The sequence below is a fragment of the Glycine max genome, chromosome 6, assembly GCF_000004515.6.
Source record: "Glycine max cultivar Williams 82 chromosome 6, Glycine_max_v4.0, whole genome shotgun sequence".
Classification (NCBI taxonomy): domain Eukaryota; kingdom Viridiplantae; phylum Streptophyta; class Magnoliopsida; order Fabales; family Fabaceae; genus Glycine; species Glycine max.
The window spans coordinates 9,142,852-9,160,413 of record NC_038242.2 but is presented as its reverse complement, the minus strand read 5'-3'; the positions used below and the strand labels follow the sequence as shown (position 1 = coordinate 9,160,413).

Below are 17,562 nucleotides of genomic sequence, written 5' to 3'. Positions count from 1 at the left end.
GTTTTGACAACTATTTGTGTAGTTTAACAGAGGATTCGATCTTAATTGACTTTTGAATATTAATATCATGTCAACAAGAAAAAAAATTCCTAGTTAATTAATTAACTCTTTTTTTCGTTAAAGATAAACTTTATCTCTTTCAAGGTTTTTAATCTTAAATCTACTTCATTATAATATTCTCCTTTATATCTTTTACAAAATATTCTCTTATGCTTATAACTGTAAAACTTATACCCAAATGAATTATTTATTTATTTAGTTACTTTTCAGAAAGTTTAAAAGTTAATTAAATAACAAATATGTTTTGTAAAATTGGTTAAAGGTGATACGAGAAAATTTCTATAATTGAGTTTATGAGTAAATTCAGATCATTTTTTTATTTTCTTTTCTTAGAAATTCTCCTATAATTTTTTTTTCTGAATAAAAGCTCTCCAAGATAATCTTACTGAATCATATCTAAATTTTAATTAATAATAAAAATATATTAAGAATACATAAAAAATATGTTTACAATATTTCATTATTTCGAGTTTAATATAACTTATGAGTTAAAAGTTAAATTCATCTTGGATTGTCGGGCCCCAATATCTGTTAGTTGATTACATATTTTAGTTATTCCGTTTAGTAAAGATAACAACCGAAAACATTTTGTTCTATAAATATTTTTCTTGTCTTCTCAAGATCGAATTTTTATTAAAGGAAATTAATTATATCATATTTTTATTAGAAGATATCAAACAAAATCTAATAAATGATAAATATTTTTTTTATTCAACAAAAAACTATTTTCTCCTTTGATTTTGTCAGGTGAAAATTTTCTATATTAAAAATATTAGTAACACGTTATTTATATCCACCCCAGAATTTCTCGGTTTAGCTTCCCCCGCGTCCCCGTTCGTTGAATGCCTTCTCGGGTTGTGCTTTGTGTTTGAAGGAAAACTAAACAAACGTACACCAAATTGTTGGGCTATATATATGAAATTTTAACTTTAAAACAAATAAATGTTTGAAAAAAAATTCCTGTATTTCCCAAAATTTAATATAGCCTTGTTAGTGACAAGTTCGAGGCCGTGGGTTTGGATAAAGCATGTATCAATGCAAATTAGAGCAGAGACTCTTTCGGTTCAGGTAGGTATGAATAATAAATGAAAAAATATTACCATTGTAAATGCACTTTCTTTTTTTAGGTAACATATAGTAGTTTATTATTTTTCTTTCAAAGTTATATTTTTTTAGTTCTTTAAATTTAAATTTATTTTGTTAAGTTCCTTAAATTCGCAAAATATTTTTTTTAGTCTTTTTACAAAGTGTGAATAAAAAAAATAAAATATTGACAATTTTTATCATTTTTTGATCCTTAGAATTTAATTTTTTAAATTTTTAAGTATGATTTTTTACCATTTTAAATCATCAGAGTCAAATCAATAAAAAAATTAAATTAATTTTTAAAGTAATTAATAAGTTTTTAATTTTTTTACTAACTTAATTATAGCAATTTTAACCACCAAAAGCATATTTTAAAATAAAAAAAAATAGAAAATCAAATTTTGACAGTGAAAAATTATATATCTCTTATTTTATATATGACTTGCTAAAATAAATATTTTGTGAATTTTTTTTTAAAAAATAACTTTAAATTTAAAAACTAAAAAAAACTCAAATTTAAAGGACTAAATATTTTTACTAAAAGTAATATACTAGTATATAGTGTGAAAATGAGGGGTGCAAGCTTAGTTAAAAAATAATAGTTTAATAAAATGATTAATCATGCAGTTATTTGTTTTACATTATTAATCCTACATATAAATACGTTCTTAAAATTGTTTGTAAAATTTAATTAAAATGTATTATTGACTAAAAAAATTATATTATCATTCGATTACATATTTTCATACATGGTTAGATAGTTTTTTAATTAATTAGCTGAAAAAAAATTTATACTATCAATGAAAATTAAATAAATGAATTACCAACATAGCCCCTAGAATTGTAATAATTTATTAAATTGATCTATAAAATTACACATTGTCTACTTAATTCTTACTTAAACACTTAACTAGTTAACGTGTCAATTCAATATTTATACACTTTATTTAATTAATTGAATTAGATTCTTTAATTTTAACAATGTTAGATTACACCAATTAAATAAAAGAATTATCAACTGATGATGTACAATTTTAATGATTGATATGTCTTTTCTTAACTTAGAAACTAATTTGATTGATCATCATAATTTCAGAGAGACTGAATTGATTAATAATTCGTAATTTCAAAGATTATTTGACAATTTATTAATTTTATATACCAATTTAACTAATCTTCACAATTTTAATAAATAGATGATTCTCTCAAATTAAAATTTTCTATTGCTAGAATATAATAGAAAGCTGGTATGCGTTAGAGTTGTAGGATAGAGTTTAATTTTAATGTACAATAAACGTATTTGTTTACAGTAATAAGCGTATTCTTTTTATTACTTTCTACTTTTGTATCAACGTATTATTACATAATGAGTTTGACTAATTAATAATTACATAAAGTATCAAATTTACTAAATGACGTAGCAACACATTAGTGGATATAAGTATTATTTTGTTTTTGCACTGACAATTAATCGGAATGAAATTCATGATAGAAAATTATAATTAGTAGTCGTAATTCACAAAAAGAAATCTGAAAGTAGTTGTATTGTATTAATTCATGTAAATCATTTTATCCAAAAAGTAATGATATATAACTATTTTAAATATTCTACTAATATTTCTCATTTTCTTATCTCATATTACTCCTTTCTAGTGTTGAATAGAAGTTTCGGCCTTTGGAGGTTGCATTAAATTATTTCCTTATCCAAAAGGAAACACGAGGAATCTTCAACTAGTCCGGTGGGTGTGAGCTAGTGTGTGCCTTTTTTTAGAAAAAGTAGGAGTACATAGAGTAGATAAAAGCAATATTGTTTAATATAGTTTCTTTTTCTTTTTAAAAAAACTTTTTTTAAGAAAATATGTCTGTTTCAGAATTTTAAAATAATCATTAGCTGAATATTTTTAAATTTAATTAAAATCAAAATAATTTTAATGACTTTTCAAAAATCAGCTATGGTTTTTTTAAATTTTTTTTTTATGATTGTAAGCAACATTTTTTTTTCTTTTTTTCCTAAAATATCTAAATATAATTACTATAGAGTATTATTTAAAATCAGAATTATATTTTTTTAGGTTATAATGACATTAGTGTGAAATCTCAATCAATTTTAGTGGAGTTTTTTTTTTCTAATCACTTTTTTCTTTCATTCACAATATTTCTGAACCTAAAACCTTAAGGAAAATAATCTAATATTATTCAAATCAACGATTTATTATTATGATATTTCTATATTTTTTAATATCTAACAAATTGTCCCTTAATTAATTAGCTTGTTTACTATCTTAAAAAAAATATGTTAATAAAATATGCTTTTTCTTTCACCGTTTTTTTAAAATAAGTAAAAGTCTAAAATAAGAATTACTTTCTCCTTGTGATTTTTATAATTCTAAAACTACGTATCTTTTATAGAAGATAATATAATTTTTTAGTATAGAGTACATGCATTTTTTTACTTTATTGGAAATAGTTATACTCAAGTTGTGTAGAATCATTATAGACAACAAATACATTTTATCTCTACATAGTTAATGCAATCATATACTTGAACTCAAAATTATTGGTTGAGCTAAAATAATTTCATGCTAATTAATACACATATTCAATGGTATAAAAAATAACTTTATTCAAATTAAAAACATTTATAATATAGAATTAATTTGTTTAAACTTATTTATAGAAATAAGCATTTGTTTTAATAAAATAATCAACATTCTGTTTTTTAATGTGTTTATCTAAATTTTTTTGTTAAAAAATAATTTTTTATTTATTTTAAGAAAAAATTATATATTTCTTAAAAAAACACTTATATAAAAAAATATTTATTTTTTTAAGTTTAAATAAACTCACCCAATGAGACTGTCTCTTTCAATTTGATTTTTTTTTCTCACACAAAACTCCAATACTATAATTTGTTTGTAATTGTTAAATGCTATTTTCATTTTGATAAACTTTTTTTACACTATTTTCAGCTAACACAATACCCCGATAAGCCAAATAAAACTAGTTCATGTTGGCCTAAGAAACAAGCAAGTCTAACAACACATAGCAAATCCCAAATATCATAAAACAGCAGCAAAAATCAAAATGAAGGAAACGTGATAATTACATATCATTCTGTAATCATGAGGGCTACATTACCATGCATGAAGGATCAATGAGCTATACATAGGAAGAATAATCCCACCTAAGGTATGCATCATCTCCAAGTTCAACTCCGAGTTATTAGTGCACTGAGATAATGAGATACAAATAAGATATAAGGTTGTGATTCAAATTTAATTGATTGACATTCTAATAAAATTATTAATTGGCATTTACCAATAGAAAAAAGACGAAGAGATATAAGAAGAGAAAAAACATTAAAAAATGTCATGATTCTTCTTATGTTTAGTCCTTAACAACAATCAATATTTCTACTTAAAACATATATGTCAAATAATTTATAACTTTCAACACTTTAATATATTGATTTTTGTTATCTAATTATGCGAACAAAATAAGAAGACTCTTTTATTATACAAAACTTCAATAGAACACATCAAATTATCTTATCTTAAATGTAATTCTGAGCCTTTTATTTTTTAAAATTCACAATTTTTGTTGCTTTATTTTAAGATAAAGACACTTCATCTCTTAATTTTGTAAAATTTATGATTTTGGTCCTTTTATCAAACTAAAAGTGTTGAACATGGATTAAACCAATAATATCATGTTACATTGCTAAATTTAGATCACATTAAGTTAATCTCTTACATGTCAATGTTTTAGAATGATCAAAATTATAGATTTTATAAAATTGAAGAACTAAATATTTTTATTTTAAAATAAGAGGATTAAAATTGTGAATTTTAAAAAATATAAGAACTAAATATTTTTATGTTAAAATACAGGGCCAAAATAAAAAAATGGAAAAAGAAAGACTAAAATTATATTTAATTATCTTCTACCCAGACAATGAAAATGATCATATAAACTTCAAGGATATTAAAATATACCACATATTCTTATGCCTTCTTTATTATTATTAAAATATATGGTTGGGCCGTTTTCAACTTGGCATAAATTATCTGTGGTCTCCACTCATGGGCTGTTGTAAAACAAATGCTATTTTCAATCCGTCCCCTTTTTTTCTTCATTTTTGCAAACATATTGAATTGAACGTGTTAAATTTGTGAGCTGATTAAAATTAAAAGAACAGGAATGTAATAATCAGACATTCAAATGCGTGTAAATTACTGCCTGGTACCTAGAAAACAGAAACTTGGACCATCGCACCGTCTAAATCAAGACCAACTTTAAAAATATATTGAAAAAAAAACAACAAATTACAATTACACTCCCAAACTTTTATCAAATTACCTACAATATCATTTTTTAAAATTTTTCTACATCAACCATTCTTTAAATTTGAAAACATTACACTAATTTTCCTTCAAATCTTATACTAACACCTTCTCTTTACCAAAAAAAACCCTTATCAAATATACTAACACCTTCTACAAGAGAAATAAATATAGTGGTTAAAAAAGATGAAGGTGATTATATAATCCTACGAAATCTCAAGAGAGATTGTTATAATTTGATTTAATAATGAAGAGAAAAATAATAAAGTAAAGGATGGATAAGGTCAACATTTGCGACTGGCACTTGAATTTTGGGTATTAGAGCTTTGACAAGGTCAAAATAACTCATGCGGGTTCTTGGGCCATGCCCTGTCTCATTAACACCAAAGGCAGAAAACGTGTAATTTTACCATACTTTAAGTTAGTTTATTATATTTTTGTTTTGGGTCTAAAATTCTATTATATTGTTTGACCTTGATATGGAAAAGGTTGTAGTATTACCATGTGCAGAAAAGGTCTACTACAATAAACTTTTGTTAACCTAAGATAAATGCTATATTAATTGGTTAAAGAATTAAAATAAAAATAATTTTTAAAAATATTATTATATTTGCACAATAATTTTTAATAGAAATTTATATTATTAATTTATCAATTAATACCCTTAAAATATTGGTACATTGATTAACAATACTCTTAAACTATGTAAACTTTTATTCACTTATCAACCAATGACATAACTAGTGAAGTTAACAAGATATAGCATGGCAATTAAGCCAACATGTACAGTGACTGAAAAAGAGGAAACTATTTGTAAAAATGGCAATTCTTAAAGTCTGAAAAGTCACCGCGAACACCCAAATTTGCCTTCAGCAAAGGTGGGAAGTGGAAAGGGCAGAGATCAAAGCATTCAATTCGGTTTTGGATTGTCATGACTCATGACAAAAATTAAAGAAATGATAGATAAGTTAATAGTACTACTTGATGTATCATCCTCTTTTGCTAGTTGAATAAAACCAGTATTCTATTGGGAAAAAAAACTATTTATTCATGTCATTTAATTAATTCTTATTAAATAAGTGACATAGCTCACAGTCACATATAGCCCAGATCGAACAAAAGATTGTTTGTGCAAAAAATTCTTCATCCAATATAACGTGCCTGCGTGCAAACATGTGATATACACTGGTTAAGGAATTAGTATGATCGAATTTTCCTTTTAAAAGAAAAAGTATGATCGAATTTTCTTCTTCGTTATCTCTCTCCTTTTATGAAGCATGTGACAGACAAAAGACACGAGGAGATGGCCAGTAGATGCACTTGCTTCCTCTAGCATCAAATAATTTGTATATGATAATATTTTGCTGGTTACTTTTTAATTATAATAAATATTCTTTCACTAGTTCTTTTGAATAATTAAATAACACATAAACATTCAAACCTACGTACTTTTTTTTCAAAAAAAAAAAACTTCTCAAATTAAAACTCCATGAAATAATGCAACATTGTATATTTGTAGTGAATAAAAGAGATACAGACATAACCCCTTTAGCTATACTTTAGCAAAAGAAAATAAAGGGAGAGGGAAAAGTATACACAAATTGAAGAAAAAAGGGAAAGCAGCATTGGATGGAAACAAACAAACTAATGGTCACATGGGAAGAAGATGCGGAGACTGTTTCTGATTTGGTTGGCTTCAAGTCATGCTCACATCATGGCCCAAAGTTGGATGTGGGTCTCCTTCAATTCATTCTCCCTTGCCTCCTTCCTTTTTAGTAGTTCTCATTCATTTTCAACTTGTGTTTCAATTAAAACACTTGGAATTGAATTTCAACACTGGTCTGTATAGAAAACTCTTATCCATAATTAACTTCTATTTTTTCCACACCAATTTGAAGGCTTGAAAGGAATACATACTTAACTCAATCATAACAACTTATTTATAGCTTAACCCGAAGGACTGAATATGTCAGTTTTCAGTTGCACTGCTAAATCAGATATTTGCATTAATTATTATATATTAAATAAATGTCAAGCTTTTCTAAAGAGAAAAAGGACAACTACAATGTGGTGGATGTGTATCAATCACTGCTAATCAGTTTCCTTTCATTGATATAACCAGAGTCAATAAGGATATTGATATTTGAGAATAAAAAGGGAGAAATGATGCATGCAATATTCCAAGTTGGATGAAATACTTGAGAGACACATCGGATTGTCATAAGGTAGTAGTCCATTTTTTGGTAAGATGGGAGTGGCATGGTAGGGCATGCCATCTTTTGGAGTGGCATAAATGTTGTTACATACACAACCGTGAAAATGTTGTTTGTTTTAGTGGTGACACCTGACACGCCTCTCAACTGATATATCATCACTGGAAAAGAAAAAAAAAGGTAGTTTCAATCAATTGCATGGACAAGTACACTCCATTTGTAGTGACCGGAATAAAAAACAAATAGGCAAAAGACAGTTACCACTTCAACGAAATTTAAGTATAATTAGCCAAACATTATTAAAACTCATTATTGACTCAATAAGTTATTAATGAAATTACATGATAATAACATTAATAAGTTATTTACTCAATAAGTTATTTTGATGTTGAATTGAAAAAAATAGTTTAATTTTTACTAAACAATAAAAGTGTTCCACACCTTTAAGTGTAGAAAGTAAGGAAACATTTTAATAAAAATATTTTTTTTTGTTGTTTTTTTGTACATAAAAGTTTTAAGTAAGAGGAGAGCCTCCTTAATTATTTTAAGCTCAGAGCATACCATCTACTTCAACTATAATTTAGAATAGTCCATAATCTATTAATGGCAAATTAACCTATTAACTTATTAGAGTAGAATTTATGTGAAAATAAAAAGTGATATTTGCATTAACTTATGGAAGTGTTCATAAATCATAATCAAAGGGGTGAAAGGAATTAGTCTCTTACAGCGTGACGTGACGAATCAATTTTCAATTTTTAGTTGGAAAAGATGTCCATTTAGTGTCTGATTTACTGATTGTGTCTTAAAGATGATTCTCTCCAAAAGAAGTGAGAAAAAAATGGAACTGTTAGTAGAACTGTTTCCAGATGAGCATTACTTGCAGAACCAAACAAAGAACCTCTAGTTACCAAGGAAAACTAAGCAAACAGTACAATAACGAAATAACTAGGACCAATTTCTCTCCTTCAGTCCTTCTAGACTACAGCTTGTGAAAATGAGCAGCATGCAGGTGCATTTTTAAGATCCATGCTTCATATATGGGCAAGTTTTACATGTACAAGCTTCTCGGATATCTGTTATTGATAAACAAGATCAAGATGAGTATAGTTTGAGGTTTAGACACAAAATCTCCAAGTTTGTTTAGAGTAGAAGTGGTTAGTAAACACAGCATATATGATACGTGGCAAGCAAATGGTGAGAGGTGAATCGGTAATCAGTAATCACACAGTTAAGTGAAATACTAAAGTTTATGGAGATAGTCCGAAATCTTACAGAAAGTCAAAAGTTCTTATAATAGTAGTTAAATAAATAAATAAATAAAAGTAGAATTTGACTAAGAATGAAAAAGTAATATTTTTTTCAATAACTCATGGGGGTATATATACGAGTGTTCTGACGCGGGAATCACAAACAGAACCCAAGAGAAAGTTAACCATCTCTTGTTAGAAAGGTTAAATGAACCCAAGCAACTCTATAATCATAAAACAATCAAGGAGATGTTTATTTCACCAAAAGATATTGAATCTCTGGGAATCATTAGATCAAGAATGTTATTCTTAGATATATTTAAAAATGTGTTTGATTATATTTTAATATTTTTAAGATTATTTTTTAAAACTGTACACTAAAATTAAAATCGAAATGATGATTCAATGAAGACACTTATTTAAAGTTTAATGATTCAATCATAATTAAAAAATAATATTATATAATATTTTTTATATTTTAACTAATGAAAATTAAGGTTTAGATCAAGAATGTTATTCTTAGTTTTATATTTTTTAATATTATATAATATTTTAGATTGAATAATAAAATAAAAAACAAAAATAAAAAGACCGGTTCAAACTCCCATCCTCTATACCAATTCAACACCGGTTTTGGTCGATTTTATATCGGTTTGATCAATTTCTACCGGTTCTTAGATGCTCCGATTTATAAGAATATTGGAACCCGACTAATTTCTGGTTGAACCTTCCATCTCAATTTTAAAAACCTTATTTACAACATTTCCAACGGGATCCAAAATCGTACACTAGAGTTAAATGGTGAAAACAACCCGCGTAATGTTAGCTTGCAAACTCAGCTATTATACCTACCCTAACTAAAATCAGTGTGTTTGTTGAAAAATATAGCAAATAACAATTGTCCATAGAAAAATCAGTACACACCAACTCATTCAGAAAAAATATTTATATCCCTACAAAAAAGTAAGCATGCAGTCTCTTTTACGTTATATGATTAAAAGCATAAATTCAATGTTTGCAACTTAAAACCCAAACGTAGAGATATCATATATTCTTACGCTTTCTGTTACAACGGCCAAGACTGTTTTGAACATCATCATGAATCCATTTACTTCCGTCCATTCTATTTGGGAGAAGGAAAAAGAGCAATGGTCACCCGGAAATTGTAAGTTGTAACCAGACATCCACCCAAGAATTATATTTGTAAATATGACTAATTTTATTTTATAAGTGACTAAAAGTAAATGAATATAATTATCTATATCTGGTTAGTATTGTCTCCTGATAATTGAAAGACAAAAATAGGCAACCTGCCCTCAACCCAATTGAATTGTTCCAAAAGTATACACTCCGGGTGGGTATTTTTGGGTTTGGGGCTGAATAATAATAAAAAAAATCTTATATGACTAATCAGGCGAGTGTGGATTAGGAAAATAGTAGTTAACTTTGTCTTACAAATAATTAATAATATAATATAATATAATTATTAAAATATTTAATAATAGTTAATCACTTATAACACAACCATATTTATTCACGTGATTAATCATGTATGTTAGGTGTACAATTTTTGGAAGTACGATAATCAATACACTCGGGAGAATTAAGGTACTTAAAAAAAAAAGGTACACATATTGGCATATTGCCGGCTGGCCACTCAACTCAGGGCAGGGACAATGCTGGTTTTTGTCCAGAATTTTGGAACAAGAGCAGCGATAGGCAGAAATGCAAATTTTTTAATTCTCAGCAGATAAATTTATGATTGAAAAATTGATGAAATATAATAAAACGTTCGATAAATTTCAACACCCCCCGAATTCATGTAATTCAACATTTTGGCCTTCTACTCGTGATAAGCCTCGTTATGCATTATAAATATTATTTAAAATGGATAAATAATTCTAAATAAAAAGATAAAACCCTCCCAACAAAAATAAAGGAAAAAGAATTAAAAGTGGTTTCTTCCATTGGGACGAGTAACCAGATCCAATTTTGGTCTAGTCTACGAGGCATATAACTCTGAGAGATCTGCTTGAAAAGTCTTTCTAAGTATCTCTCTCTTGAGCTTAAGAGCTGCAGTGACTAGGCCAGATTCAGGAGTCCATGGTTCAGAAAGCAACTTAACTTTTGCAGGAATCTCAAATTTCTCCAGACGAGCCGTCTTTGCTTCCTGGAAATGGTTTACGATAGTAAGAAAATAGAATAATGTTACAGCATTTGTTGCAACAATAAAGGCTATGAATACGATGTATGTTGTACTCCGTTAAAATAGTACATACCCGATATCCCTTTTTTTATCAGAGCCCAAAAGAAGAAAAAATAAAATAAAAACACAACTACAAGAAGCAACCTTTATTATTTGTGTTTTGTTATTGAAAAAACCAGTCTAATTGTTAAAATAAAAAAGATAATTTAAATATTTTATACTTTTCACAGGAATAAAAGCTTTTCAAGACATTGAACCAAATTTATCATATTCATGAATTTGTATCTTCTACCATATTAAGGTAATGCTCGTTTTATTAAGTGAAAAATGGAAAACTAGAAAAAAGGCAGGCGAGGGAAAATATGGGATGCGAGGGTGCCAGATAGATGGCCACAAAATCACTTTCAACATTGTTTCATAATTCATAATAAAATGGAAGTTGCCAAAATTTGTTGTACAAAGCAAATATTTCCAACTTTTCCATCTCCTATTGTCCAAGTTCCAACTGCTCAAACAAGCATATTCTAGGACAATATTAGATGAAGAAGTGCTGTTACTCTCAAAGCTGACTCAGTTAACCTTAAGTTTAGATTTTACGGTTGATTTAGACAAATGTACTTTCTAAAACTGAATTTTCTTTCCAAAATATTACCAATAAGTTGTAAAAGAACTTTGATACAAAAGGCATACCTTTACAAGTGATGCATGCACCTCCTTCACAGTTTCTTCTTTGCTGCACAATTCTGAAAGATCAGAATAAGCAATCCCTTGCTTTGAAGCCCATTGCTCCAAAGCAGAATGAGAAACTACAACGAGTGCCACACAGTAGCTATGAAAAGGATCAGCATGCAACATGATATTGTCTACGAAGGGACTGGCAGAAACAGCTGCCTCAACCTGTATTTAATAAAATTATTATTAAATATTAAACGAAGTGCATTCCACAAACCAACATTCATACCTTTCCCAAGGACACATATTCTCCATGCTGTAGTTTAACTATGTCCTTTTTCCTATCAATGATCTCAAGGCAACCATCTTTATGGAATCTCCCTATGTCACCAGTGTAGAACCACCTCATTCCTCTTTCATCAACCTTTATAACAGAAGAAAAGTAGATATATATAAGTTAAAAAAAAAAGAGCAATATTGCCAAGGACTAGGTCTTCTAAAAGCTTAACAGTTACATGAAGTTTCATTAATAGAGAAAGAGAAATATAACAACACCTTGTAAGATTCTTTTGTTTTTTCTTCATTTTTGAAGTATCCAAGAGTGACATTTGGACCACCAATTACAATTTCACCTCGCGCCATTGGTGAGTCACTGGTTGAATATCCACCTTCGGGCCAGTCAATTAGCTGAGGGAAAAAAGGAGCATTTATGTTAGTAAATATTCCTTGAGGTTAAAATGTATGGAGGTGGATTACATCTAATCAATTACTACCTTAATATATGAGCACGGAACAGGTGGCCCAACACGTCCAACAGATGTATCGTCAAAATCAGAGAATGACCCACCAGCACAAGTCTCTGTTAGACCATATCCTTGACCTATTGGAGCACTGAAAATGAAAACCAAATATAAATGTGACAGAAAAAAGATAATACAGGAAATCTGTAAAGCAAAACAGAAAAAGTACATGATAAAGCTAGACAATTCTAGAGCAAATCTAGTATTTTTTATTTTAGAAGGCCAATCTATAGGACTTGAATTTTCCAAGAAAAATAAGCAAACTAACATAAAGTGATGATTATATTTAATATCAACTATCAAGCGGAGTATTTCTTCTTCACAAAGAACTTCTGTAGTGTTTTTTTTATTATTTCTTTAGGAGAATATCTTAGAATGATATTCCTTTATTTACAAAAAAAAGGTTTGAAAATGCAACAATACTGACCCAAGACAAATATTGATGAATCTTTGGGTATCACCAGAAAGGGGAGCACCACCACACAGTATAAACCGAATGCGACCACCCAAAATTGCTTGAACCTTTTTGAACACGAGAAAATTCCATAGAGCTTTTTCCAAGCCCCAGGCACCAAACCAGCAACCATTAATTGCTTGTAATCTTCGTGAATAGGCTAAATGAAACAACTTCTTTGACAATCCTCCCTTTGAATTTACCTGCACGATCAGGGTTTAGTCTTACTACGTTGACTGTATACCTACAACTACAAGGTTTATTCACCAAGCTCACTAACATAGAGACATCAACGCATAATATTGATATGTAGGAGTGTATTCTTCAATTGCATCACAAATCAAATACCTTCTTGAGCACTCCGTCACGTACACGATCAAGAATTGCTGGTACAGCTGCCATCACAGTTGGCATCAGTGCAGTGGAATCCCCCTGTTTCCCCTTTTTTATTTTGTTTGATGTATCAGTTAAAGTCAAAGGAGATCCATATCCTATACAACCTCCAACAGCTGCAATCAAATTCTAAAACAAGTATTTGAGTTTGTCAAAACATCCAACATAAGAAAAATTAAGAAACTAAAACACAATCTAAATTCCCTTTAAACTGAAATATTTATTCAATCCATTCACTGAAGTAGAAACCCATACCTCAGCTACTAATTCAAGGATATGAGCCATCGGTAAGTATGCTAGATAGACATCCTTTGGTCCAAGGTTAGGAACTATTATCATTACAGAAGAGACTGTTGCCAAGACATTGCCATGTGTCATCATCACACCCTGTGAAAAGAAAGAAATTCAAGAAATGATACAACAAAAAAGAGAGGAAGAGAAAAAGGATTACAAAATTAAGTTAAAAAAATGGTCCCTTCTAGATTCTAGACTACTATTTAGGAAATTCAATCCAGTGAAATGATAGAATAGTTGTCATTGGAAGAACAAAATAACTCAAGGACACTTTTCACCTTAGGTAATCCTGTACTTCCACTTGTGTACATTATAACTGCAACATCTGCTGAAAGAGGTAAATCAGCCTCAACAGGATTTTCTCTACCAAGCCTCTCAACATTAGAAAACGTAGTGATTTTCCAGCCATGCTGAGCAGACGAGGCATCAGATGGGATATCATCGTCCATGCATATCACACGTTTCACTGAGTCAAGTTGACCACTAATATTTACTAGTGATTTCAATTCTTTGCGCCCACAAATCACAGTTGTAACCTCTGTCTGGCACAGATTTTGCAAGTTAGCTTACAAAAAAAACAAGAACATGAACTAAGAAACACATCAAATTCAGTAAACCTTTTCAAAGCACATAAACAAAATTCAAAAAGTAAATCTAAATATTGAGAACAATCTACAGCAAAATTAACAAATATATAATGAAACAGAGTTGAATTCTTGACCACAAAATAAACTTTGAATACCAGAGTTGTATGTTGAGAAGTTGAATGACGTTCTACAAACAAGTTGTAAATGAAAAGAAGGGACTGAAGTTAAGAATAAAATCAAGAACTTCATCATGAGAAAAGAACAAATAATTAAGCGTATGTTTGGGGTAACGTTAAAGGGTTATCCAACGTACTTTTGCCAATGCATCCCCTTCGTAACTTCTCCATTTAGATGTGTTGGAACTTGAAATTTGTGCTAGCAATATTTGAACGGTTAAGCAAACATACGCTAATACCTTAGTTTACCTAAATGAAACCCTCCACCCGAAGGTTTTCTGTCCCTATTACTTCTGTTTTAAACAATTGATAGTTTATACAATGTCACCTTAACAATTGCCAAAAGCATTTATTTGGTGTGCATGGTAGGAGAGGAGAACATGCAACATTTTAAGAAGCATGTTATATTGTTATGCTATGACATTTGTTGTGAGACCGGATAGTCTTTGCAGTATTTCTAGTGTTCCACTACTGCTAGTGGTACATTTTAAAAATAAAAAAATCCAAGAGAAATTAAAAGAAAAATATATAACTTTACACTTATAATTCCATCGCCGTCCTTTTTTTTTTCATTTTCTATAATACCATGAGGACGAGTATATCTTATTCCTTGTTTAGAAATTTACAGTTTCTTTTCTCACCGTCAAAAATTTTCATATCACTATACAAAAGAAAAGGTCACAAAGATCTGATTCTACCTCTTAAGACTAAACAAATGAACCACATTATAGCATAATCATAGAAACATAATATATAGCAGTAACACTTCTCAGTCTGTAATGATTAACATAAATAAAGTCATAAACAGAGAACAAACCTCATTCAACGAGTGACACAAAGCTTCCTTTCCCAACGACGAATACATAGTCACAACCGTCACATTCCTCCTGAAGCAACCCTGAAAAAGAAACAAAACCATGAGAAACAAAAAAAATAAAAAATTGTTCGAATCACAAAAGACATACACACCTGCAGTGCAATAAACCATCGTTCTCTGGTGTCAGCGAAGATAGCAACGCGTTCCTCCCGGCGATGGCCGAGCGACGCCAAACCGGACGCGAAACTCGAGACGGATTCGAACACTTTCCCGTAGGTGAGCCACTGGTAGTCCCCGAGGTCAAGCTTCTCGAAGGTTCTACCGTCGGGAGAGGTCTCCATCTCACGCGCGACCAGAGCGCGCGTGCCGAGCAGAACGCGCTCCTGGTGCTCCCTGCATGCGCGCTCAAAGAGCTCCGCGAGCGTTGTGACGCCCTCCCACGCGGAGCTGAGCGGTGAATCGAAGCGGTGATTGCGCAGCGCGAGGCCGGGCTCGCCGCCGGCTTCGGCGGGGATGCCACGGCGCTTGTTGGAGCTGCGGCTGCGGTAGAGAAGGACGAGGAGCGGAACCACGAGGCCGATAATGTAGGCGTTCATATTGCTGATCCAACGGTCGCAGAACAATTCGGAGGAAATGTGATGTTGTTTTGGTGGTGGCGATCGAAGGAGACGGTGGTTTCAGAAGAACGATGAGCGGTTAATGAGTTTGCATTGGGATCATAGGAATGAGGAATTTGAAGAATGGACGTGGGAAGTGCTGTGAATGTGATGGCTAGTTGCTACTACACTGAGGCGGAGAGTACAAAGGGAGATCAGGTTTGGAATTTCACACTGCTTGTATTTATTTTAGTAATTAGTATTATCTTTTTTTCACAATCAATAAAAAAAATTAAAAATATTACTTCTTTGAAATACTACATGCAATAAATGTCCAACCAATAAATTGTTCATGCATTATGTACGTGTTCTTAATTTAAGTGAAATTTAAAATCAAATTTTTTTATTATTAAATAATACAAGTAGTAAATTTAAGTAGTATATATTAATTAAAAAGTAGTATGTAATTAAATTTTTTTTATTTTTAATAAAGAATATTTTATTTTATGGAGTAAAAATAAATAATAATATTATATTTTTTTAAGAAATTGGTGAAAATAACTCATGTGAATTCTAACAAGTCAATTTTTTTATCTATTAATTTGACGTAGTGAGTTAAGTTTTAAAAGTCTGAATTGGAATTAATCAAAAGTGTTTGAAAGCGAAAACAAATTATAAAAAAAAAAAATTAATTTGCTTTGGTTTTATTTTTCTAAATATCATGATTTTTGTATCTAGTCTCTCATTTTAAAAAATGATAATATAATCTAAATAGGTTGTTAACTTTTGATGAAAGTCTTTCTCATACGTGCAGCAGTTTTAGTTAAACATAGACAAACACGCTTAAAGGATGTAACTACTGATAGAAAAACCACTAATATATGATTATCGTTGAAGAAAATATTGGATGCAAAAGAGTTTCTAAAAGCGTGTAAGACCGTGTCGCCTTCCACCATAATCATGTGAGAAAATTAGATATGTACTTATACCAAATTTAGCAAAAGTGGCATTGACAATTAATGAGCAACTATTATAATCCTTAACTTGGATTGGATTTTAAAATTAAATTAATTATTTTGTTGGTCTTCCATTCCCAGTTTTCTATTATATTCATATTTTTCATATTACTTTTACATCTTTCCCTCACTTCTATTTTCTAAAATAATTTTTTGAAAAATATTTTATAAAATAGTCTTAAAAACTAAAAAAATAAGAATAATCAAACACTCCTGCATTGTGGAAAAGATTACTATCTTAAAACAATTGTGGACAAAATTTCCGCTTTTTAGTATACAATCAAGCTGGTAAATAATGTAGCCAATATAAAACAATTTATTTCACTGATAAAAAAACAATTTATTTATTCATCCATTGAATCAAGAAACTTGATTATCCCAAACTTACTTTTTTTTTTCAGGTGAGTGTGCATGTATTCTGGAAATTGAGTTTATAAACAAATTCCTAAAGGGGAACTGATTTTTCTAACTTTCAGTTTTTAAATTTTATTTACACCTGTTTTTTGCAAACAAAGAATTTATTTTCTTTGGGTCAACAAGCAAACTCTAAATTGAAAACCAGCCCTTTGTTTTTTGCTTTAGAAGCTGGTGGTGGGCCT

General features: G+C 29.5%; 1 protein-coding gene across 1 annotated transcript; it reads right to left on the bottom strand.

The window, feature by feature from the left end:
• Window positions 1-10,711: 10,711 nt before the first annotated feature.
• LOC100778889 (long chain acyl-CoA synthetase 9, chloroplastic) lies at window positions 10,712-16,173 on the bottom strand. The gene is made up of 11 exons (XM_003526582.5): window positions 15,504-16,173; window positions 15,352-15,432; window positions 14,050-14,313; window positions 13,733-13,864; window positions 13,433-13,606; window positions 13,058-13,287; window positions 12,604-12,721; window positions 12,386-12,517; window positions 12,120-12,254; window positions 11,849-12,055; window positions 10,712-11,122 (listed from the first exon to the last, which is right to left on the bottom strand). The coding sequence occupies exons 1-11, from the start codon at window positions 15,945-15,947 to the stop codon at window positions 10,955-10,957; spliced, it is 2,085 nt and encodes a 694-aa protein (XP_003526630.1). The 5' UTR covers window positions 15,948-16,173; the 3' UTR covers window positions 10,712-10,954.
• Window positions 16,174-17,562: the final 1,389 nt, after the last annotated feature.